This window comes from Nerophis ophidion, linkage group LG22 (genome assembly GCF_033978795.1).
Source record: "Nerophis ophidion isolate RoL-2023_Sa linkage group LG22, RoL_Noph_v1.0, whole genome shotgun sequence".
NCBI lineage: Eukaryota > Metazoa > Chordata > Actinopteri > Syngnathiformes > Syngnathidae > Nerophis > Nerophis ophidion.
Genome location: NC_084632.1, coordinates 15,753,699 through 15,780,593, shown reverse-complemented (window position 1 = coordinate 15,780,593; position 26,895 = coordinate 15,753,699). Strand labels below are relative to the sequence as shown.

General features: G+C 39.2%; 1 protein-coding gene across 2 annotated transcripts in view; it reads right to left on the bottom strand.

Annotated features, from left to right (window-relative positions):
• The window catches only part of camsap2a (calmodulin regulated spectrin-associated protein family, member 2a), a 123,558-nt gene that overhangs the window by 32,235 nt on the left and 64,428 nt on the right, over positions 1-26,895 (bottom strand). For both annotated transcript variants that reach the window (XM_061883323.1, XM_061883324.1), the window contains exons 5-7: positions 17,394-17,535; positions 13,799-13,938; positions 559-655 (exon numbers count right to left, since the gene is read on the bottom strand). In XM_061883323.1, coding sequence (XP_061739307.1) covers positions 559-655; positions 13,799-13,938; positions 17,394-17,535 — 379 coding nt within the window. The remainder of the gene's footprint in view (positions 1-558; positions 656-13,798; positions 13,939-17,393; positions 17,536-26,895) is intronic.

The window sequence follows — 26,895 nt, the reverse complement described above, 5'->3', positions numbered from 1 at the left end:
TCATGACAGCATGCCTTCACAATGTCTCGGGGATCAAACCGTTACTGACCCTGCTAAAACACCCTCCCTACCTGGCTCTAAGTGATTTGTTTCCCCTCTTTCTTAAACTCAATAGTGTCATCATTGGGATCTGTTTTGAAGATGTGGATGACATCAAGCATGAGCATGAAGGTGTGGCAGGAAAAGCTGGTAATGTGTGTTCAGGGATTACTTCCATTGGGAAAACGCGTTGACTGGATATGAAATATAACTTTGGAATCTTCCAATCCTGGAACATTTCTGCCATATCTTCAGTCAACCAAAAATGTACATCTATGGATGTTTCAGGCCGTTGTATTCTCAGGGCATTCAATGGACCGCAACTGGACTGTTTGCTTTGTCTAAAAAGACTTTTCGCCTAGTCACTTTTTGCAATCCGACCAATCGAAGTCAATGAGAATGAACTGCGGAAGCCTGCTCAGACAGGAGGCGAAACGTCTTTTAAGACAAACAGAATAGTCGAGTTGCGAGGCAACCCGAGGAAACTGAAAATATAGAATTGGAATATCTGTGGCTTACCTGTGGCTTCATGGTCCAAACTTCTTGGCTTCACAAAAGAGGGCTTAACCTCCTCAAACCACCAAAACAGCTCAGCCATGAATGCCAGATAGTTATTCTGAAAAACAAAACAAAGAAGATGAATCACTCTGCTTGACAGTAGACGTATTTTCGAAGGCTGGAAGAGTATGGCACTCAGTATTCAGACCTTTACCTGGCCAAAAAATCCTAATTTAGATCACTGGGCTAATATATGGCATGAACTTTTTTCAGCCAGAGTGTGTATAATTCACTGAAATAATGTGTTTTATTATGAAATGACTTCATGGCTTCACGGTGGCAGAGGGGTTAGTGCGTCTGCCTCACAATACGAAGTTCCTGCAGTCCTGGGTTCAAATCCAGGCTCGGGATCTTTCTGTGTGGAGTTTGCATGTTCTCCCCGTGAATGCGTGGGTTCCCTCCGGGTACTCCGGCTTCCTCCCACTTCCAAAGACATGCACCTGGGGATAGGTTGATTGGCAACACTAAATTGGCCCTAGTGTGTGAATGTGAGTGTGAATGTTGTCTGTCTATCTGTGTTGGCCCTGCGATGAGGTGGCGACTTGTCCAGGGTGTACCCTGCCTTCCGCCCGATTGTAGCTGAGATATGCGCCAGCGCCCCCCGTGAACCCGAAAGGGAATAAGCGGTAGAAAATGGATGGATGGATTATGAAATGAGAAAAAAAAAAAAAAACTCCTGGATCAACGCAGTAACTGAAATCTTTTTCAATATTCCATGCCAAAACCACCTTGGAGGTCCTACATTAGGTTCTTGGCAGATGTACTCTTTGTGTCTACTGCAGCTATTTCTCCAGCAGGTGTGTCTGTTACCTGATACAATCCAGGACTGTCTCCAAACTTTTTAGCGGTCAACAATACTGCTGTGTACCGTGCATTCAAGACATTTTCTCAGGTTTATACTATAGGTTCAAATTCCTGACTAATATAAAAAAACAACCCTTTTATACTGCCAATGTAAAGAATGTGTGAACTAACATGTTGGATTTCAACATGCACATACTATAATGATGTCACGGTACCTGTGGTAGTAGAGAGCAGGGATTAGAGCATTAACCTAATTTACATAATAGAGGCCAGCTATTTATTCCTACTCCCAATCACCTGCAGGATACAGGGTGAAATCGGGCAAAAATATGTGACGAGCCACCATACAACACCATATAGTTTTACTTTTGCAGACACCCTTTGTATACATTCATCATTTGGTTTTTAGTTTGGACTGTATCAAATGTGTACACATGGGAAAATGTCCTGTTATCATTTTTAACTACAGTGCATCCGGAAAAAATTCTCAGCGCTTCACTTGTTCTACCTTTTGTTATGTTACAGCCTTATTCCAAATGGAATAAATTCATTTTCGGCCTCAAAATTCTACACACAATACTTCATAAGAACAATGTGATTTTTATTTTGCAAATTTATTACAAATAAAAAAACTTTAAAAAAAGAAATCACATAAAAATAAGTATTCACAGCCTTTGCACAATACTTTGTTGATGCACCTTTGGGAGCAATAAAAGCCTCAAGTATTTTTTTTATACGATACTAAAAGGTTAGCACAGGGGTCGGGAACCTTTTTGGCTGAGAGAGCCATACAAGCCAAATATTTCAAAAAGTATTTCCGTGAGAGCCGTATAATATATTTTTTTAAGACTGAATACAAATAAATGCATGCATTTTTAAGTAAGACCAACATTTTTAGAGTTTAATAAGTCTCTCTTTCTTCTTAATAACATTGTTATTCTGAAGCTAACCAACAATATATAAAATACTTCTAACCATTAATACGACTTCTTGAACAGGTGCGGTAGAAAAACGGATTGATGGATTAAAATGCATGAGAATGTTTTATATTTTGAACGTTATTTTTGACACTGTGATTACCAGCGGAATTATTAATTACTTATCATGTTAAGCAATGTCAGTTAAGATTTATCTGAGAGCCAGGTGCAGTCATCAAAAGAGCCACATCTGGCTCTAGAGCCGTAGGTTCCCTACCCCTGGGTTAGCACATCTATTTTTGGGCAGTTTCGCCCATTTGTCTTTGCAGCAACTCTCAAGGTCCATCACTTTGGATGGGAAGTGTTGGTTTTTAGTTAGGATGTCTCTGTACATTGCTGCATGTATCTTTCCCTCTATCCTGACTAGTCTCCCAGTGCCTTCCGCTGAAAATCATCCCCACAGCATGAAGCTGCAACCACTCTACCATGCTTCACTGTAGGGATGGTATTGGCCTGGTAATGAGCGGTGCCTCCAAACATAATGCCTGGCATTTACGCCAATCTTTGTCTAATGAGACCTGAGGATTTTGTTTCTCATAGCCTGAGAGTCTTTTAGGTGCATTTTGGCAAACGTTTTACTAAGAAATGGCTTTCGTTTGAAGCAGGTTGAACATAAATGAATGCACAGTTTAGAAGGTTTTCTCATTAAAGTGGTAAGTTTCTGCAGGGGACAAACTGACACAGACGCACGCACACACACAAACACACCACACACACACACACGTGCTGACAGATGCATATGCAAAGCAAGAGCAGTGTGACGGGTACGACCTTGAGGAAACACGTTCCCTGCCCCAAACGGCATCAGTCAGTATTCTGCAGACAAAGACAATGCTGCATGCACAGCTTAGCATTCGAGACGCCAAATTTTCTCCATCAGCAACATTTCTCTCAACCATGCAGTGGCACGTGTACATGCATCACACACGTGCACTAAAACAGCCCACGCTCACCAGGGAAGCGGAGGCAATTAACACATGGTACAGGCCACCCCCCTCAAGAGTAACTGCAGCAATTTATCACTTTACATGCTTGGATGCAGAGTTTAAATCTAACATTACACAAACCAGTTGCTTATAACAACCATTAATGTTTACAACTTTTACATCCTTCATTTAAGAATCTTCCTAAGAACCAGCGCCTCCAGTTTTGCATAACAGGGCTATTTTTTCCCCGAAATGTGTATCTCTGACAAAAGAAATAGACCAAAAAACCTGGTTGTCAGGAGGATATTACATACATGTCTCCTCTTAATTTGAAATCAAATACCATAATAGCATGATCTGACCAAGACAAAGGCGAAACAAGAAGTTACCTTTGGGACAACAGCATTCCTCGTGTTTTAAGGTGAGCAGAAGACATACAATTTGAAAGGAAATGGAGAAAAAAGATCTCTTGCAGTCTGTCTGGCCAGCAACCCAATCCTCTCGTCCCATCTGTCTAACTACTACTGACGGAGCAGGTGTGAGTGCTAACGCTTAATGCCATCAGTCAGCAGCCGCACACACACACACGCACTCACACACACACAGCCAAAAAGCGCACAATCTCCTCATTGACCGGCATTGCAACCTTGTGGGATGCTTGGTTTGTAGCGTTGCCAAATCTGCTGGGTTTGAGATTTAAGTGTTCGCTGCTCTTGGGATTGAGTTAGGATGGTTTTGGTTTAGGGAGAAGTGGGATGGGGGTGTAATCCCACTCAAAAAGGAGAGGCACAAATCGGCAGCCCCACCCGTATTTAACACACTGTGCTTTCACGATGCAGAGGGTGCATAGCTTGCATGCTTTATGTTGAATGTAATGATAGTGCACACAGAAGAACTCTCTATCCCAGAAACACATACACACGAGCTAAGCATTCACAGGGCATTACTGTCAACAATAATTGAGCCTGGGGGTTGATTAAAAGATTGAGGTCTAGCAGCCAGACAGAAAAATAGTCACTCCAATCAACATCTTCTGCGATTTATTGCCCTTTTCAAACTGACGGACCAAAAAAACTACACTCAGTGCTATCAAAGGCCTACTGAAATGAGATTTTCTTATTTAAACGGGAATAGCAGGTCCATTCTATGTGTCATACTTGATCATTTCGCGATATTGCCATATTTTTGCTGAAAGGATTTAGTAGAGAACATCCACGATAAAGTTTGCAACTTTTGGTCGCTAATAAAAAGCCTTGCCCGTACCGGAAGTAGCAGACGATGTGCGCATGACGTCACCGGTTGTAGAGCTACTCACATCCTCACATTGTTTACAATTATAGCCACCAGCAGCGAGAGCGATTCGGACTGAGAAAGCGACGATTTCCCCATTAATTTGAGCGAGGATGAAGGATTCGTGGAAGAGGATAGTGAGAATGAAGGACTAGAAAAAGAAAGAAAAAAGGCGAGGGCAGTGGGAGCGATTCAGATGTTATTAGACACATTTACTAGGATAATTCTGAAAAATCCCTTATCTGCTTATTGTGTTACCAGTGTTTTAGTGAGGTTATATGGTACCTGAAAGTCGGAGGGGTGTGGCCACGGGTGTGGTGACCGTCAGTGTCTCCGGTAGGAGGTAGGAGAGTCCGCAGCTGCAGGAGGACGCAAGCTCCGCTCATTCTACGGTAAGAGCCGACTTATTACCACAATTTTCTCACCGAAACCTGCCGGTTGACATGTGGTAGAGAACCATGTTCGCTTGACCGCTCTGTTCCATAGTAAAGCTTCACCTTCGGGAATGTAAACAAGGAAACACCGGCTGTGTTTGTGTTGCTAAAGGCAGCTGCAACACATCGCTTCCCAACTATATCTTTCTTCTTTGACTTCTCCATTATTAATTAAACAAATTGCAAAAGATTCAGCAACACAGATTTCCAGAATACTGTTATTGTGTTACTAGTGTTTTAGTGAGGTTATATGGTACCTGAAAGTCGGAGGGGTGTGGCCACAGGTGTGGTAACCGGCAGTGTCTCCGGTGGGAGGAGGTAAGAGAGTCTGCAGCTGCAGGAGGACGCAAGCTCCGCTCATGTCTACGGTAAGAGCCGACTTATTACCACAATTTTCTCACCGAAATCTGCCGGTTGACATGTGGTAGAGAACCATGTTCGCTTGACCGCTCTGTTCCATAGTAAAGCTTCACCTTCGGGAATGTAAACAAGGAAACACCGGCTGTGTTTGTGTTGCTAAAGGCAGCTGTAACACATCGCTTCCCAACTATATCTTTCTTCTTTGACTTCTCCATTATTAATTAAACAAATTGCAAAAGATTCAGCAACACAGATTTCCAGAATACTGTGTAATTATGCGATGAAAAGAGACGACTTTTAGTCGTGAGCGGTGCTGGAAGAACATGTCCGATTCAACCGGTGACGTCACGCGCACGCGTCATCATTCCGCGACGTTTTCAACAGGATACTTTGCGGGAAATTTTAAATTGCAATTTAGTAAACTAATCGGCCGTATTGGCATGTGTTGCAATGTTAATATTTCATCATTGATGTATAAACTATCAGACTGCGTGGTGGGTAGTAGTGGGTTTCAGTAGGCCATTAAATATTAAAAATACAACTCTTACACTGTTTTTGCTGTTGCATGCATCACTGCAAGCAAGAGAGTGACTGATAGTGTCGATCCCTGTGATGGTGGTCAGCACCTTGCTCAATGGCACCTTGACAGTGCAATGCCTCTTTCCAAAAAACAAATTACAATATCTAGGCCTCGGCTGATACTTGTTAAAGGATAAAGATTACACTTATATAGCGATTTTCTACCTTCAAGGTACTCAAAGTGCTTCGACACTATTTCCACATTCACCCATTCATGCACACATTCACACACTGATGGCGGGAGCTGCCAAGCAAGCCTCTGACCACGACGCAAGGTGAAGGGTCTTTTTGCTCAAGGACACCACGGACATGACTAGGATGGCGGAAGCTGGGGATCGAACCAGGCACCCTTAACCGACGATAAATGAAAATTAAGTTGGTAAGTTTTCCAGTGTCGATAAATCGGTAAGTGCATGTGTGTTTTTAAGCATGCTTCAAGAGCATTCACGCTTTTAGCAGCTGTGCACCGTTTGTGGCATAGTGGAATAAAAAAAAGGGGGTTAAGCATCTTGTCCTTCATTAATTGTCTTTGGCCTTCACACTGCAGGACAATTCCGATTTTTTTGCCCTTAGGCGACATGTCCGTGTAAACAGTGCAATTCCAAATTTTGTATATACCGTGTGCCCACGCCTCTATCGTATGTGAATATAATTCGGATATACAGTCGTGGTCAAAAGTTTACATCCACTTGTAAATAACTAAATGTCATGGCTGTCTTGAGTTTCCAATAAATTCTACAAATCTTATTTTTTTGTGATAGAGTGATTGCAGCACGTACTTGTTGGTCACAAAAAACATTCATGAAGTTTGGTTCTTTTATGAATTTATTATAGATCTACTGAAAATGTGACCAAATCTGCAGGGTCAAAAGTATACATACAGCAATGTTAATATCACATGGGCAAAGATAAGACCTTCTGGAGGAAAATTATGTGGTCAGATGAAACAAAAATTCAGCTGTTTGGCCACAATACCCAGCAATATGTTTGGAGAAGAAAAATGAGGCCTTTAATTGCAGGATCACCATTCCCACCGTCAAGCATGGTGGTGGTAGTATTATGCTCTGGGCCTGTTTGGCTGCCAATGGAAATGGTGCTTTAAATGGGACAATGAAAAATGAGGATTACCTCCGATATATTTTATTGGTATTATTTGTTTGTTTTATTTAATTTGGAGATTTAAAAGTTTTTATACCAATTACAATGTTAAATATATGAAAAATACAAGTTTATTGCAATGGAAAGGATGCACATGTTTTATTATTATATGTATTATCATTAGATCAGTGGTTAATTTTGTCATTTATCAGCAATCATTTTTAGGTCAGTATATCATCAAGCAACATTTTTTATCAGCCTAGGCCTACCAATATATAATTACTTTCAAAACCGCCATTCTCTGAGACAAAGTCCACTGCCGTCCCACAATAGTGTGTTCGTTGACTTTCTCAAAAATGTCAGCTCCAAGCTTTTGTTATCAGAAGTGGGCAAAAATGATCGCTAGCTAGATAATGAATGCCATATTTCTATCCCTGACTAAAAAGATGGTAATTTAGATGTCAAGTAATTAGAAGAAGAGAAAGGACACAGAAGCAGACTGATGATTTGGCCGACTGGTGTGAACTCCAATTTTATAATGTTTTGTTCAAAAACTGTCTGGATGGTTGTGTTAAATGTTAAACATCTCAGCCAAACTATTACATCAGCATTTTTCCTTATCAGTTGTCCGGTCACAAAAGGCAAAAAGGCTTTTTAAAAAGTAAACTCAACATGATTAGATGCTGCTCCTATGCGGGCCCACAGGGGGAACACACAACAGAAATCATCCAAAACTAAAAACAATATAAAACACAACGCAACGGGAAAATGCTGCAATTACATCAACACTTCAGATTTAAAAAAAAATACAAAAATAAAATGCAAAAAATGCACAAAAAATCCCCAAAACACATGCCGGATAGAGGAGACGTTTTTAAAAACACGAGCGTTGGCATTAGGAAAAAAGTATATCTTTCGTTAGGTCTTTGTTGAGTAAAAATAGGTTGCTTTATAACAGAGATGAAACAATTCCTCGTGTACAAAAAATGATCGAAGATATTTCTCAGCCTCGAGGAATTGTTTATTAAATTCTAAAACTAAGAGCACAAAGCGGCCGAAGATATGTTTTCCGCACGCTAGCTATAACTGTTAACAACATAGCTCCTAGCATGAGGGTAACACGAGCCTTATTGATGTGTATGGTAACAGTGATAGCAAGGTAATGTTTGTTTAAAAAGGTAGCAATGGAAAATCTGAGTTTTTTTAAACAAATTAGCACTAATGACTAATTAGTGAACATAAGCTACTTCCAGTTTTAAGGTCTAAACTTTATGTACAATTAAAGTATGCTGTTCTCCTGTATAATTAAGAAATGAGTTTAAAGAGAAATGACTGTAAAAAAGAAAGTGAATGTGATTTATGTATTAAAAAATGTTTTTCACATCCATATCGCAATTTGTATTCATTTATACTCTAAATAAATTCATAATTTTCAAGAAAGAATAAAAAAATAATTAAACTAAAATATTTTCATAACATGGAATGAAATCATGTTTTAGGCCCCCCTACGCTTCATCGCTTACTTGTTGCATGTATATGTTAGACATCAGCAGCCACGAGGAGCCTTTGTAACTTGTACCGTATTTTTCGGATTACAAGCGGCAGTTTTTTACATATACTCCTTATGTGTGAAATTATTAACAAATTACCGTAAAATATTAAATAATATTATTTATCTCATTCGCGGAAGAGATGGAGAAAATGTCAGCAATCGTCACATACACGTCAACCAATAAGAATTCGGAGGGGGAGGGTCAAGGCAGAAGTGCATTGTGGGTCATGGGATGCTAACTGCTATATGCTACTGCCGTAGCTATTAAAATGGATAATTTCATCCTTGGCGGTAACTTATAAAAACTGAGAAGGGCTGAACAAAAATTGGACTGAAAAGGAAATCATGTACTGCAGATTACAAGCTGGACGTAGTGAAATATGCAGCAGAAAACGACAAGAGGAAGCGGCGCATACCTTTGGAGTTGGCAGAGTTGTTTAGAAGCCACATTGAGGAAGAAGATTTCATCGGATTTATCGATTAGTAGTGACAAATTGTTTGATAAATGTATAGCATACTCTATATGTTATAGTTATTTGAATGACTCTTACCATAATATGTTACGTTAACATACCAGGCACCTTCTCAGTTGGTTATTTATGCCTCATATAACGTACACTTATTCAGCCTGTTGTTAACTATTCTTTATTTATTTTAAATTGCCTTTAAAATGTATATTCTTGGTGTTGGATTTTATCAAATACATTTCCCCCAAAAATGCGACTCCTACTCTAGAGCGACGTATATATGTTTTTTTCCTTCTTTTTATGCATTTTCGGACGGTGCGACGTATACTCCGGAGCGATTTATAATCCGAAAAATAGGGTAACCTGAGTTAAAAAGGCTTAATAATGATTTTTATACCAATTACTATATTGCAACAATCGGTTTGAATCAAGAATTGATTTTGAATCCAATCATCACCCCAAGAATTGAAATCGAATCGAGAGTTGATGCAAGATTCATATCTCTACTGTGTTACAGTTTTGTGTACATTTGAGGCTGTTTCTCAAAGGAAGGCACAGACAATGAAATGGCAAGGTACTTCATTTGTATTAGAATTAAAAGCGGGATTTTATCAAATGTCTTATTTTTTCTTTGATATTTATAACTGGTCTTTAACTAAACAGAACTTTATCCAATTACTCGATTAATTGAAGGAGTTTTGAGTACAATATACGATTACTAAACTATTCAATAGTTACAGACCTACTTTGTAATAGTGCAACACATTGTGTCTTAAAGACGGATATCCCTCAGTTCGGGTGCCCATAGTGACGTAACTATCTTCCGTTTTGTTCTGTGTACTTGCAGCATTTCTCTCATGCAGTTGTATTGGGTGGCTTGTGTGTGTTAATGGCATTGGCAACATTTTTGCATCTGTTTTATGGTGTTGGCGTGTTTTTGGGTTTGAATTATTTCTGTGTATTTCTGTGCTCACTGGATCATCCAGATCAGGGTTCCCCAACCTTTTTTCCACCAGGAACCAGTTTAATGTATGCATTATTTTCACGGAGTGGCTTTCTACATGTGGCAGAATAAAACAGCAAATAAATGAGCAAAAATTAGCCTAAAGCTACAATTTGGCACATTAGCATTTTATATGTCCATTAAAGGCCTACTGAAACCCACTACTACCCACCACGCAGTCTGATAGCTTATATATCAATGATGAAATATTAATATTGCAACACATGCCAATACGGCCTTTTTAGTTTACTAAATTACAATATTAAATTTCCCGGGAGTTTCGTCCTGTAAACATTGTGTAATGATGACGTGCACGCAAGACGTCACGGGTTTTTAGGAAGTATGAGCGCTGCACACTCACACAGCTAAATGTCGTCTGCTTAAACGGCATAATTACACAGTATTTTGGAGCTCTCTGTTGCTGAATCTTTTGCAATTTGTTCAATTAATATTGGAGAAGTCACAGTAGAAAGATGGAGTTGGGAAGCTTTAGCCTTTAGCCACACAAAAACACGGTGATTCCTTGTTTAAAATTCCTGGAGGTGAAACGTTACTATGGATCAGAGCGCGGTCAAGCGAACATGAATCAAGACGGAATGTCAACCAGCAGGTTTGGGTGAGAAAATTGTGGTTGAAAAGTCGCTTCTTACCGGAGAAAAGCTGAGCTTGTGTCGTCCATGCAGCTGCCGTCGACTCCCCTGAGACACTGCGCTTCAAGACACCCGTGGAGACACCCTTCCGACTATCAGGTACTATTTAACTCACTAAACCACTAGCAACACAATAGAAAGATAAGGGATTTCCCAGAATTATCCTATCAAATGTGTCTAAAAACGTCGAAATCCGTCCCAATCGCGTTTTTTTTTTTTTCTAGTCCGTCGCTATCAATATCCTCAAACACGAATCTTTCATCCTCGCTCAAATTAATGGGGAAATTGTCGTTTTCTCGGTCCGAATAGCACTTTTTGTTGGAGGCTCCCATTATAAACAATGTGAATATGTGAGGAGCCCCCACACTTGCGACGTCATCGTCTGCGACTTCCGGTAGAGGCAGGGCTTTTGTCTTAGCACCGAAAGTTGCGAACTTTATCGTGGATGTTCTCCACTAAATCCTTTCAGCAAAAATATGGCAATATCGCTAAATGATCAAGTATGACACATAGAATGGACCTGCTATCCCCGTTTAAATAAGAAAATCTCATTTCAGTAGGCCTTTAATGTGCACTGTATAACAAAGGAGTTGTAATATACATCTATTAACAAGCTTATTTGTGTTTTTAGTGGGACAGGCAAAACTTAAGTCGGACAAAATGCAGTATTATATTAATGAATTATTGTTTCTTTGCGGCCCGGGAGCAAATGCGTCACGGACCGGTACCGGTCCCTGGACCGGTGGTTGGGGACCACTGATCCAGATGTTTGTACAGATCCATGATTAATACCAATGACAATACAGTATGCACTTTACTGATGAATATATAACTTATTTTTAGGGCATTATTGTCAGGATTTATACACAATAGTAAGTAAATACAGGCCAAAAATAACCTTGTTTTTCTATTTATCATTCTTGAGTTGTTACGCTTGCCTTTATATGATCTCATTTCAAACTCCATTGCTTTGAATAATATTGTTCCTCCTGTTAAAGTTTTATTTCCACATCAACACCTCTCTTACTCCACACTCCTCTCATGTCGCGGCGCCGTCTCTATAATAAGGTCTGTGTTAGTGTGACAGCCCAACACGTACTGCTACTGAGGGTGTGACTGCGAGAGAAACTGGGTCAAGGTTGCCGAATCTAATGGGCTTGCGTGAAGTATGAGCCGGTCCCAGACAAGAACTGTATGTGCCACGGTTTTTTTAATCTGAGGTGCAATCAGTGTCAGCTAAATTGCCCGCTTTACATAATTAAATTAGTTTTTAGGTTGAATGTTAAATTGAATGTTTTTAGCCTGTGAAGCAGCATGTAAAGAGGCCGTGGTTTCTTGTAGCAGACACATCTGTACTGCTTTGTTTGTGCTGACACAAACTGCTGCATCATACAACATCACTTGGTTTTTATTTTTAATTATTTATGTTTTCACAATAAACACTGGATGGCAGTTAAGGTACATCCTCAAACTCATTGTCAAATTACTGTATTGTAACTAATAATAGTAATAAGGTATTTAATTATAATTAATTATAACAATCCATCCATCCATCTTCTTCCGCTTATCCTAGGTCGGGTCGCGGGGGCAACAGCCTAAGCAGGGAAACCCAGACTTCCCTCTCCCCAGCCACTTCGTCTAGCTCTTCCCGGGGGATCCCGAGGCGTTCCCAGGCCAGCCGGGAGACATAGTCTTCCCAACGTGTCCTGGGTCTTCCCCATGGCCTCCTACCGGTTGGACGTGCCCTAAACACCTCCCTAGGGAGGCGTTCGGGTGGCATCCTGACCAGATGCCCAAACAACCTCATATGGCTCCTCTCGATGTGAAGGAGCAGCGGCTTTACTTTGAGCTCCTCCCGGATGGCAGAGCATCTCACCCTATCTCTAAGGGAGAGCCCCGCCACACGGCGGAGGAAACTCATTTCGGCCGCTTGTACCCGTGATCTTATCCTTTCGGTCATGACCCAAAGCTCATGACCATAGGTGAGGATGGGAACGTAGATCGACCGGTAAATTGAGAGCTTTGCCTTCCGGCTCAGCTCCTTCTTCACCACCATTGTTAATTATAACAATGAAAAGTGAAAAGTGTTTGTCCATCTAAAATATGAATTTATCTTCCAACACATTTGTAAAATATTTATGATGCAAGACGATGAGAGATTATCATCACACTTCAACATTTCTATCGTGTAAAAGATCAACATTGGTTCTTAATTGTCTTACCATGTACAAATAGAGGTTGAATTAATTTATAAATATATTAAATGAATATTTTTACACGTTGCTGGTCCTGCTTTGTTTACGGTACACAATAAACAACACAAGTTTTGATCAAACAGTTGGCATGCGTGTTTACACAGGGATTGGCTGAATTTGCTTGAATTGGTGCGATCGCCACACCGAAAAATCCTATAGAGATTGTACAAAGCACTAACACATTTGCAACAGTGCAAATGTGTTAGTAAAGCAGGGAAAATGCAAACAGCCAAATAGAAAATTAAGGATATGAAAGAAATATAATGAAAGAGCAGCTAAGAGAGGCTTGTGGTCAAGTGATGAAGACAAATTTGGATTTAAATGCTTTTCCAGTTTGAGTTGGAGGCACTCATTTCTCTTGTTTCATGCTGACTTTCTGGCTAGGGAGCGCACCATCTGCTTTTTTAATCTTTTTTCGGGCAAAATACAGTAAAAAAAAATAAAATAAAGTGCTTTAAAACACTAATTTGTCAAGTATGACCTGGTGTAATTGCAGTACAACGCCATCAATAGCGTTGTTCTTTTAATGACCAATATAACAGCAGTTGTATAGCGATAGTAACATATACAGTTGGTAAGATTATGCATAAACAAAATACATATTTGAAGAACATTGGTGTAGTTACTATCTTGAGAGGCAATTTAAGGTAAAATAAGGGTAAATATGGCAACTTTCAGCAGTGAGAGCTGTACCAGCGACACCAACTGTATCACCTCAGTGTTGCTTATAGTTTTTAAGGGGGGCCTTTATTAGTAAAATAACCATATTTGGATTATTTCAAAACGTTTTTACTGTTGAGGAGTACCTTGAGGGTGGACGAGGCATAGAGCATGTCCTCCAGACTGAAATGGCAGCAGCCGTCCAGATTGTCCCTGCAGAAGTCCTGAATGAGCTGCATGTTGTACAGACGATCCGCAAGCGTCATGTTCTCCTTCAGACACACATCTGCGAGCACAAAGGGAGCCATTGGTGTGCTTGTGGGTTTGTAGAGTTGCTGCTGAATAAAGAGGTGTTGTGGAATTTTGGAGCTCCTTAAGTGTCACGGAGTGAATGACCGGCTGAATATCCTCATCAAGTGGGTGGAGTCGCGTTCTCATATCTGACGACAAGACAATGTGCACTGATTGATCTTTTGTCTTGATGAGTAAAACGTGTGTGATTGTATTGTGAGCCAGTCGTCACACGTTAAGGCAGGTAAACAAAAGGCCGATGGGATTATGCCACATTTTTCTTCTAATGGGTGCAACAAGAAAGATCAGTGTGTCATTAAAAAAACATGCAGGAGCCACAACTATTTATAGAAAATGTTGTCTTTTAAAGTGTTGATAATGCTCAGTTTTAAATGACATTACGAATAGAAAGTAATAATATTGTACTTATTGATGCACCAAAGAGCAGCACAATTTTGAGACGGATTGAAAATAAATCCCTTACCAATTCGCGCCTCAAATTTTGCAACATCACTCTATTGCGTTTTTAAAGCAAATTTTACTTATTTTTTGCCCTAAATTAAGCCTAAATTTAAATGTAATATGGTTAACCGTGAGGGTTTTGTGATACAGAAAATATACGATAAAAATTAGGGGTTTTCAATCTTTTTCACCTTGGGGCCGAACTTTTCCAGTACCGAGGGGCCTGGAGCCCACTGAATTATTAACACTCTTGATTTTAATGGTGTTCAATAATGATATCTATCCTACTAGCAGTTTAACAACCTAATCAAATGGTATAAATGCATGTTTTAATTACAAAGATGTATTACTTAACACATAAACCTTTGGCTTAAGTCAGGCAGAAAAATAAGTACGAACCAAATACAGTGGGGCAAAAAAGTATTTAGTCAGCTGCCGATTGTGCAAGTTCTCCCACTTAAAATGATGACAGAGGTCTGTAATTTTCATCATAGGTACACTTCAACTGTGAGAGACAGAATGTGAAAAAAAATTCAAGAATTCACATTGTAGGAATTTTAAAGATTTTATTTGTAAATTATGGTGGAAAATAAGTATTTGGTCAACCATTCAAAGCGCTCACTGATGGAAGGAGGTTTTGGCTCAAAATCTCACGATACATGGCCCCATTCATTCTTTCCTTAACACGGATCAATCGTCCTTTCCCCTTAGCAGAAAAACAGCCCAAAGCATGATGTTTCCACCCCCATGCTCCACAGTAGGCATGGTGTTCTTGGGATGCAACTCAGTATTCTTCTTCCTCCAAACACGACGAGTTGAGTTTTTACCAAAAAGTTCTATTTTGGTTTCATCTGACCACATGACATTCTCCCAATCCTCTGCTGTATCATCCATGTATCCATTTTGGTATAAACTCAACTCGTCGTGTTTGGAGGAAGAAGAATACTGAGTTGCATCCCAAGAACACCAAACCTACTGTGAAGCATGGGGGTGTAAACATCATGCTTTGGGGCTTTTTTTCTGCTAAGGGGACAGGACAATTGATCCGTGTTAAGGAAACAATGAATGGGGCCATGTATCGTGAGATTTTGAGCCAAAACCTCTTTCCATCAGTGAGAGCTTTGAATGGTTGACCAAATACTTATTTTCCACCATAATTTACAAATAAATTCTTTAAAATTTCTACAATGTGAATTCCTGGATTTTTTTTCACATTCTGTCTCTCACAGTTGAAGTGTACCTATGATTTAAATTAAAGACCTCTGTCATTTTAAGTGGGAGAACTTGCACAATCGGTGGCTGACTAAATACTTTTTTGCCCCCCTGTATATTGAATAAGAAAGGACAACTGACGAAAAATAAATGTACATACAATTATGATGTTGAAATAAAAAAACTACATTAATACTGAATATGTTTTTAACTTGACTGTCAATAAAATTTAAGTGCAAATAAAAATACAGCTTAACAACTTCAGTAACAATTTTTCCGCCGAAGAAACTTCTTTAGTTCCAGTCTTCTTCTTTTTGTTTGATATTGTCATTACCGCCACAAGTGGTGGAGAAGTGTATTACAAGTGAGTACTGCAGCAGCCCATACATACTACAGCTGTGAAACACATTTTTGGTGGCCCCATGGAGAGCGCTCTATGGTTAAGAACCACTGATATAAATGTGGCAGACGATAGAGTTTTAAATACTATCATCATATAGTTATAATGTATGTTGATGATACATTCTAGCTGTGTCTGCAAAGTTGACAGCGACAAGCGAACAAATGCATCCTTAAAGCACTGTAGCATTGTAGATAGCGGCTAACTTCCCTCTGCTGTGCAAAGCCATTTATAAAACAGCATTCCTCGCCTCCATGGCAAAAAATAAACTACGTTTCTTAAAAGTATCATCCCTGGAGGATGAGGAATACAGTAGTTTAACATGCTACACTACACACTGTTGGGAGGATAAGTTAACGGCAAGCTATGGCTCGTAATGTAAACAAAAGTAAGCAGATTGATACAAATATCGGTGGTAATGTTACCAAGTTTAAAATCATTATTCAGTTGATACGACAGTGGTGAGAGCGATATTTTTCACAATCCAAAAAATATGTTGTTGTTTTTGTTATCTAAAATACTCCATGGTTTGATTAAAACATTTTTGGGACCAGTGTGGATCCCAAATACACAAAAACATGTACCAGCAGGTAAGAAAATTGGTTTCACATTGTCAACTTATTCACACCACTTGGTGATTTTATTTAATTGCGTTAACTTTTTTTTTTTTTTCCAAAGAAAAATTTGTTGTTGTGACTTGAGTTGCAGGTTTTGCAACAAAAGACAGCATTAAGAACTGCACTTAAGTTAAATAATTCAGTTATATTTAGTTATTTATTTAAAATACACATGCTTCCTTTCCATCATGTTCTGTTATATTGTTAAAAACTGTTTTAACCCAAAAAAAAAGATCTTATTTTCTACAAAGACATTTTAAAATAACAAATCATAGAGCTGTATTATATTACCATACCGTGATAATTTTGCTTAAGACAGTCTAATACGGGCCCATGCCAATCATATATATATATATATGAGACTGTACTACTTTACTTTTTTCATATGTATAAAAATGAGAGAAAAACAAAGATTATATACTCAAATTATATGAATTCAATCTATCAAATTGCTATTAAGTACTATGATTTGCTATGAGATCTTATAGTACTCAGTTCCTTTTTTCTTTAGTCATTTTAGCCAATTACCACCTTATTATCTCCCAATTCTAACTAGCTATCTATACATTTTACCAACAAAGAAGAAAATGTGAAATATCTTTGGGGCATTTGCGGTAATCTATTTCATAGCCAGAATGTTGTAAATTATCTTCAAGAGGGCAAAACATTGAAGTGAATCTATTGCAGTGGTCAGTGGAGCTCGTAAAACTGTGAAATCAACTTGAATTTGAAGAGCGGTGCTATAAAGTAGCTCCTTACCATCGAGAGGCAGCAGCTGGGGGGAGTAGAAGTGCAGCAGAGCACAAAGTGCTGAGCCATCTGCGCTGTCCTTCAGCAGGTTGTCCACTGGAGGGATCCAGGGAATCGCCTGGGTGCTGCTCAGCTCCTTCCTGTAGCGAGCCTGGATGACATAAACACCGTGCAGTCAGAACATTATCCTGCCTACATCCATCATCCTTACTTTTGGGGGAATCAGCTCGTTAAATCAAATGAAAAATAAAGCTAAATATAGCAAAGTGAAACCCATGACTGTGATTGATTGCTTTAACTGCCACTTCAATCATACAAATCGACATAATCATATGGAAAGGTTAAAGGCAGTATTTGAAATAATAATATGATATGATGTATCAATGTCAGCTGTGTCTTAGAGAGTGCAGCTCAAGGCAGACAGTGTTCAAGTGCCAATGCAGCCAGAGAAAATTCTACAAGTAGAAACATTTCCTGGGGTGTCAAAACTACAGCCCGCAGGTCATGTTCAATTTATTTTGAAAGTCAATTTCTATGCTGCTGCTTTGCCGCCAAATTGTGGTCAACATAAGTTATTCAAGTTTGTGACTATTACCTTGCTTTTAATCAAACAAGGCACAGCGTTTACTTATATGACCTAATGCAAACAACCTTCTCTAGTCAGGGTGAAAAAAAAGACATGGTCACACATAACACAATGTAACCCAATTTGTGAATATTATACAAAAACAACAACCATGCAATAAAACAAATCAGTGATACACTCATACTAAATCCATTACAAAGCATAATGGGAAAAATGAAAAACACTATCTCTGCACTTAACCATGTTTGTTGTATTTTAGCTGCTTGATATTTCTGATGGATTACAAAACTTTAAAGAGGTTGTCATGGAAGTAAACAAGATAAGTTTCCAACTTTCACGTACTCTTAATATCCAATTATATTAATTATATATCCATTATATTAATATAATATGTATAGACACACACACACACACACACACACACACACACACACACACACACACACACACACACACACACACACGCATGTATGTATATACATATATAAATATATATACACATATATATAAATATACATATATATACATATATACATATATATATATATACATATATATATATACATATATATATACATATATATATATATACATATATACATATATATATATATACATATATACATATATACACATATATATACATATATATATACATATATACACATATATATATATATATACATATATACACATATACATATATATATACATATATATATATATATAGCGGGGGGTCGCTGGAGCCTATCTCAGCTGCATTCGGACGGAAGGCGGCGTACACCCTGGACAAGTCGCTACCTCATCACAGGGCCAACATAGATAGACAGACAACATTCACACTCACATTCCCACACTATATACGTATATATATATGTATATATACATAAATATACATATATATATATATATCTTTATGTATATATATATATATTATATATATATATATATCTTTATGTATATATATATATATATATATATATATATATATATATATATATATATATATATATATATATATATATATATATATATATATATATAGCTACTTTACATGCAGTCAGCTTTCGGCCCGAGGCCAAAAGTTTGGATACCCCTGTTTTAGACTAAGAAAATCAGTCTCTGTGAAAACAATTCTACTACAATAGCACTTTTTGTGTGTGTTTACTACTTTGTAATTAGGGGTGTGTAAGAAATCTGGTACATTTTTGGCAGCGGCCGAACCCGGCCGGTCTTACTGGGTACCAATTAAGGTCAATCCAACTGTGCCACGTTTCAGTAGGTGGGTTGCACGTGACGTCACGCTCTCTTGCTGACTCAGCTGCTGACTTCGGCACTTGGCGATCACTCCAGCAAAATGAGATTGGATTCAGCCAAATTAAATCTAGGTATATGGCATTGTATTTGTACCTTAATGTTGAGGTTGCAAAGGCAGATTTTGAGGAAAAATATATTTTGCAAGCACATATACTATATTTTGAAAATAAATTCATCTCAAGCGAATATTAATGGATTCTATGTATTCTGCTTTCTATAATCCATATTAACACTTAATAATTACTGCTATCTGCAGTCAGATCCCCTCTCTTCCTCAACGTTTTTTTCTACACTTGCTCAGATTTCTGTGTGCAAGTTTAGACACACGTTATATTCGTGTTAAAAAGGCACAACAATAAGATACAGACATGGCGGCATATACCAGAGGTAGTTTGACTGAGTCCGCTTTAGTGGAGTAATCGCGAAGTCAGCAGCTGAACTTACACTTTTTCACAAATGTGATAGCTTTATACTAATATATATTGGCTTTGCTATTGACATTCTCCTGATTAACACTAATGATTACAATTTTTTAATTTCAACACCTTTCATTTTTTTGACAACAACTAAGATGCATCTTACAATTTAACAGCTGGTTCGTAGTAAGTAAAATAATCACAGTATTAACATCTCTTAGGGCGCAACATGAGACAGCAGGACTAAAATGACCAACACACCATATAAACTATACACTACTAACATCGAGCGTCCTAAACTCGCAACTGCAATTGCAAAAAATGATATTCAGAAATGTGATAATGAAACAAGATAACAACCGGAAAGCAGTTATTATGACCAGCCCTTTTTTTAAATGGTGCTCTAACAAATTTGATTTTATTATGAAAAAAATGAATATTCATTAACACACGCAAAAGTACCAATATCGATTCCCATGTACCAGGAATTGGTACCGTATCGATTGAAATGTGAATTTTGAATGTGAAGAGTCGGGGTGGACCGCTCGTCTATACATCGGTTGGGGACATCTCTGTGTTGCTGACCCGTCTTCGCTCGGGTAGGTCTCCTGCTGTCCCCACTTTGGACTGGACTCTCACTACTTTGTTAGATCCACTATGGACTGGACTTTCACAATATTATGGTAGACCCACTCGGCCTCAGTTGCATCCGGTCTCCCACCTCTGTGGTCCTCTCCAATGTTTCTCATAGTCATTCACATTGATATCCCACTGGGTTGTGGGTTTTTCCTTGCCCTTATGTGGGATCTGAACCGAGGATGTCGTTGTGGCCTGTACAGCCCTTTGAGACACTTGTGATTTAGGGCTATATAAATAAACATTGATTGATTGACTGGTACCCATCCCTAATTGTAATAGTAGGATGTTGTCCACAGTAGTTTGACTGGTGAGAGCCGTGTATCATGACTGATGTTTCCAGTTCAAATCCTATGTTTACGATCTGTATACCCAGGTTTCTATCATCTAGACCAGGGGTGCCCGTTACGTCGATCGCGAGCTACCAGTCGACCGCGGGGGGTGTGTCAGTCGATCTCCAGCCAGGCTTTTAAAAAAAATGGACCTAAAAATGAGTGATCATCAATCTTCACCAAGACGTCACTTAAATGACATTCACGGTACCGGAGGGTCTTGTGAGATGACGCTGGCTGCTGCAAGATCATTATTATTAAAAATGACCGAGAGGAAGCCGAGAAACACTTTTTATTTCAACAGACTCTCGCGCCGTACCTTCCGTCAAAACTCTAAAGGCCGACTGCACATTTCCTATCTTCACAATAAAAGCCCTGCTTCATGCTGCCTGCGCTAACTAAATACAGAGTCTCGGAAAACTGGCGTGCACAAGCGATCCCTCAGAAAGCTGGCATGCACATCACTTGTGCACGCCAGCTTTCCGAGACTCTTATTTTGTTAGCGCAAGCAGCATGAAGCAGGGCTTTTATTGTGAAGATAGGAAATGTGCAGTCGGCCTTTAGAGTTTTGACGGAAGGGACGGCGCGAAAGTCTGTTGAAATAAAAAGTGTTTCTCACCTTCCTCTCTGTCATTTTTTCATAATAATGAACTGGCAGCAGCCAGCGTCATCTCACAAGACCCTCGGGTGCCGGAATGTCAATCAAGCAAGCTACGGAATTTGCCGCCAATGTTTTTCTTGTAAAGTGTATGGAAGCTGGATGAATTAGATGCCAAAAACCAACCACTTTCATGAAGTATTGTACAGAAAGGACAACTTTTTTTCTCCTCCATTTGAAAATGTGGGCGTTATCATCATTACTGTCTGATTCCAATCAATGCAAGTCATCAGAATCAGGTAATACACCAACTTATATTCTTGTCTTCGTGAAAGAAAGACATCTATTTGTGTTACACATGCTTGTATTATCATTAAACACATTTAACTTGTTTACAAAAATGTATCTTTCATAAATAAATAAATATAAATGATATATATAAATGAGGTAGATCCCCTCGAGTCGGTCAATTGAAAAGTAGCTCGCCTGCAGAAAAAGTGTGGGCACCCCTGATCTAGACCTTTGTTGGAGGTAGACAAGGGGTTAAATAAAAATAGTTAAACATTGCTAACGCAATAGTAACGTTGGATGTGATAACATTAGAGAAATAGGCAGTTTTACACCACAGAAACTCAGTAGAGTAGTACATGAACTTCCCACCACCCTGGCATGCAGCTAATACCCTCCTAAGATCAATGACACTGTTTCTTCTGAACACAAGCCACCAAGTAGGTAGTAGTGCATTTTTCGTTTTCTGGTCTGAAAGCAAAAATATGAAGTATTGGGCCCTTGGCACTAGGTCCAAGTTTTGCATAACCCGGGACCTCTTCTTGTGGTGTAAAACTGCGTAAAAGTAGCAAAGTGGGGCTAGTGCCATGGATGCAAAGACGAAAGGGTTTAGCATGAATGAGTTGACTTACAGGCACAAGCTTCATGTACCACTTGGTTGGAGACTGCAGCAGCAAAAGACAAACAGCAACAACAAAGAAATACCTGTTAGTGAGATTAGTCTGTAACATGGCTGGCACACACGAGCACAGAGAACAAGAGCTATGATGTCCACATAGACAACAAAGACAGGAAGTGTTTCTTGCATCAGACATGTACTTTGTAATTAGGGATGTCCCCATCAACATTTTGGCCTCTGATCCCGATCCGATATTTTGGTATAGGATCTGATCCAATTTCGAGTCCCGATCCGATACTTTGACAACAGATCATAGAACTTTCACATTTTTATAAAACATATCGTATTACATTTAGAAATTGCTGATATTTTTGTAAACAAGAGGACATAATAAATGTGTAGTATTTACTGCCACATACAATTTTTTTTTAGAAAATAAAGTGTGTAGTGCAGGCTTCACGGTGGAAGAGGGGTTAGTGCGTCTGCCTCACAATACGAAGTTACTACAGTCCTGGGTTCAAATCCAGGCTCGGGATCTTTCTGTGTGGAGTTTGCATGTTCTCCCCGTGAATGCGTGGGTTCCCTCCGGGTACTCCGGCTTCCTCCCACTTCCAAAGACATGCACCTGGGGATAGGTTGATTGGCAACACTAAATTGGCCCTAGTGTGTGAATGTGAGTGTGATTGTTGTCTGTCTATCTCTGTTGGCCCTGCGATGAGGTCGCGATTTGTCCAGGGTGTACCCCGCCTTCCGCCCGATTGTAGCTGAGATAGGCGCCAGTGCCCCCCGCGACCCCACAAGGGAATAAGCGGTAGGAAATGGATGGATGGAGGGTGTGTATTGCACAATAACTAAACAAAAGCAAAAACTACAACTGGCTCTCATTTATATAATTTGGTGTTTGCCCTCAAAATTGTGTTTTATCCAGAGACTTACTCCCTGACTTTGTAAATAAAAGACCAAAAATACGTTGTTTTTTTTTATCAATAAGAACAAGAAAAATAAATGATCGCAAAACCTTTGACAGCTTCTCTCTTCCTCTCTCTCATCCACTTTCTGTTTTTTTTTTTTTTTTAGTTATCTTCCTTTAGCGCCATTCCCCATGTCCCTGCAGCCAACATGCACTTACAGTCCACAACACTGGTAGCAAAAACTACATCACCAATAGGTCGACCGCTCTCATGTGCAGACTTGGAGCAGTCTCATGCTTATTTTACTCTTTAAATAAATCATCAAAGCAGTAAAAATTAAAATATGTGCTTTTTGATAATTGAAGTAATGGATTTGTTTGATTAATCATCTTAGCCCTAACTGTGACATAGCTGTGGTTAATATCGGTAGCTCATCAGCCACTTACGATCAGTTAAAAAAAGCAAATATCTGCCCCGATCCTATCCCGACAGCTTTATATGAAATGGAGCAGTGGTTCTCAAATGGGGGTACTTGAAGGTATGCCAAGGGGTACGTGAGATTTTTTTTAATTATTCTAAAAATAGCAACAATTCAAAAATCCTTTAGAAATGTACATATTGAATAATACCTCTACAAAATATGAATATAAGTTCATAAACTGTGAAAAGAAATGCAACAATGCAATATTCAGTGTTGACAGCTAGATTTTTTTTCTGGACATCTTCCATACATATTAATGATAAAGATTTATTTTTTTGTGAAGAAATGTTCAGAATTAAGTTTAAGTTCATGAATCCAGATGGCTCACTATTATAATCCACAAAGAGGGCACTTTAAGTTGATGATTACTTCTATGTGTGTATGTTTGTTTTTCAACACATTTTTAATATTTTTTATATCTTTTTTTCCAAATAGTTCAAGAAAGACCACTACAAATGAGCAATATTTTGCACTGTTATACAATTCAATAAACCAGAAACTGATGACATAGTGCTGCATTTTAATTCTTAATCTCTTTTTTTTCAACCAAAAATGCTTTGCTCTGATTAGGGGGTACTTGAATTAAAAAAAAATTCACAGGGGGTACATCACTGAAAAAAGGTTGAGAACCACTGAAATGGAGTATAAGCAGAGATCAAAACATGCATGGAACCTGCAAGAGCCGGGGGAGTGTGCATTACCCTCACAATGAAAAGTCCGGTGTAAAAGCGTGCAGAACAACTCCACAAGCCACAACCCAGACTTATTTGAGCAAGTCATTTACTGCAAAAGTGTCAATAATCTGATTAAAAAGTAATTGTTTAATAGAATAATAGTTAAACAAAGATGTCATAAAATATAAGCAAAAATTCAAAATATTGTGCGTCATGGGCCAAAGATACAAATTAGACAACGATGTCTAGCTGCATGAAACACACCACCGCAAAGAGACTAAAATCCTTTGGGAAACGCGACAAGCTATTTAATATGTATCCATCCATCCATTTTCTACCGCTTATTCCCTTTCGGGGTGGCGGGGGGCGCTGACGCCTATCTCAGCTATAATCGGGCGGAAGGCGGGGTACACCCTGGACAAGTCGCCACCTCATCGCAGGGCCAACACAGATAGACAGACAACATTCACACTCACATTCACACACTAGGGCCAATTTAGTGTTGCCAATCAACCTATCCCCAGGTGCATGTCTTTGGAAGTGGGAGGAAGCCGGAGTACCCGGAGGGAACCCACGCATTCACGGGGAGAACATGCAAACTCCACACAGAAAGATCCCGAGCCTGGGTTTGAACCCAGGACTGCAGGACCTTCGTATTGTGAGGCAGACGCACTAACCCCTCTGCCACCGTGAAGCCGTAATATGTATTTGTGTTTAAATTAGACAATTACATTCGAACCATGATTACTGACCTGATTGAGCGAACTAACATGCATTTACAGGCACTGTGTACACTTGACAAAAAAATCTGAATTCAAAAGAAAAATATCAATATTTTAAGGTTGCTGTCCTTCGCACCAATTCGGGAATAAACAACATTTAAACTAAGACCGCGACCCCAAAAGGAACAAGCGGTAGAAAATGGATGGATGGATGGATGTTTATATGGAGAACATTTTTGTGTTTTGCTTTTATACGCGCACGCACATATTTTGTTGGGGAAATGTTGTGGGAAAACGACATGGCCTCAAACTGAGAGCAATTAAATTAACTAAGCACCACTTACAATTAATATGATTGCTTAACATCAAAGAAGCAAATGTAAGTGGGAAGTTGATTGTGAGGACTCAACTTTAACCCCTATGTGTGCACACCTTAATAAATATAAACGACAGTAAGAAGATGAAGAGCGCTTTCTTAGATTTTCCTGATATGATTAAAGTCACAGGTCACTGAATGCTAATCTAAGTCAGCAGCTGAGGTCTGATCGCATCAGAGCAAGAACACGTCATAATCCAATCATCAACCTTATTTGTTAATCAAGTTTAAACTATACTGCCTGCACAGCAGCACAAATGTGACTCTTCTGCTGTGGTTCAGAAAAGGAACACTAAAATTGTAGGTCTGCAGACGATTATAAATCCTTTGAAGCGTTCTTAATATGTTTGCCTGCTTGTCACGAAGCAACAACAGCAGCAAAAGATGTGTTTATTATATAAAGGGACGCTCAATGGGGACACTGACAAATTATATCACTGTATATTATACAAACCCCATTTTTCATTTGAGTTGGGAAATTGTGTTAGATGTAAATACGAACGGAATACATCCATCCATCCATTTTCTACCGCTTATTCCCTTTTTGGGGTCGCGGGGGGCGCTGGCGCCTATCTCAGCTACAATCGGGCGGAAGGCGGGGTACACCCTGGACAAGTCGCTACCTCATCACAGGGCCAACACAGATAGACAGACAACTTTCACACTCACATTCACACACTAGGGCCAATTGAACGGAATACAATGATTTGCAAATCCTTTTCAACCCATATTCAATTGAATGCACTACAAAGACAAGATATTTGATGTTCAAACTCATAAACTTTATAATTTTTTTTGCAAATAATAATTAACTTAGAATTTCATGGATGCAACACGTGCCAAAGTAGTTGGGAAAGGGCATGTTCACCACTGTGTTACATCACCTTTTCTTTAAACAACACTCAATAAACGTTTGGGAACTGAGGAAACTAATTGTTGAAGCTTTAAAAGTGGAATTCTTTCCCATTCTTGTTTTATATAGAGCTTCAGTCGTTCAACAGTCCGGGGTCTCCGCTGTCTTATTTTACGCTTCATAATGTGCTACACATTTTTGATGGGAGACAGGTCTGGACTGCAGGCGGGCCAGAAAAGTACCCGGACTCTTTTTTTCGAAGCCACGCTGTTGTAACACGTGCTGAATGTGGCTTGGCATTGTCTTGCTGAAATAAGCTGGGGCGTCCATGAAAAAAGACGGTGCTTAGATGGCAGCATATGTTGTTCCAAAAGCTGTATATACCTTTCAGCATTACTTGTGCCTTCACAGATGTGTAAGTTACCCATGCCTTGGGCACTAATGCACCCCCATACCATCACAGATGCTGGCTTTTGAACTTTGCGTCGATAACAGTCTGGATGGTTCGCTTCCCCTTTAGTCCGGATGACACGATGTCGAATATTTTCAAAACCAATTTGAAATGTGGACTCGTCAGACCACAAAATACTTTTCCACTATGCATCCGTCCATCTTAGATGATCTTGGGCAAAGAGAAGCAGGCGGCGTTTCTGGATGTTGTTGATAAATGGCTTTCGCTTTGCATAGTAGAGCTTTAACTTG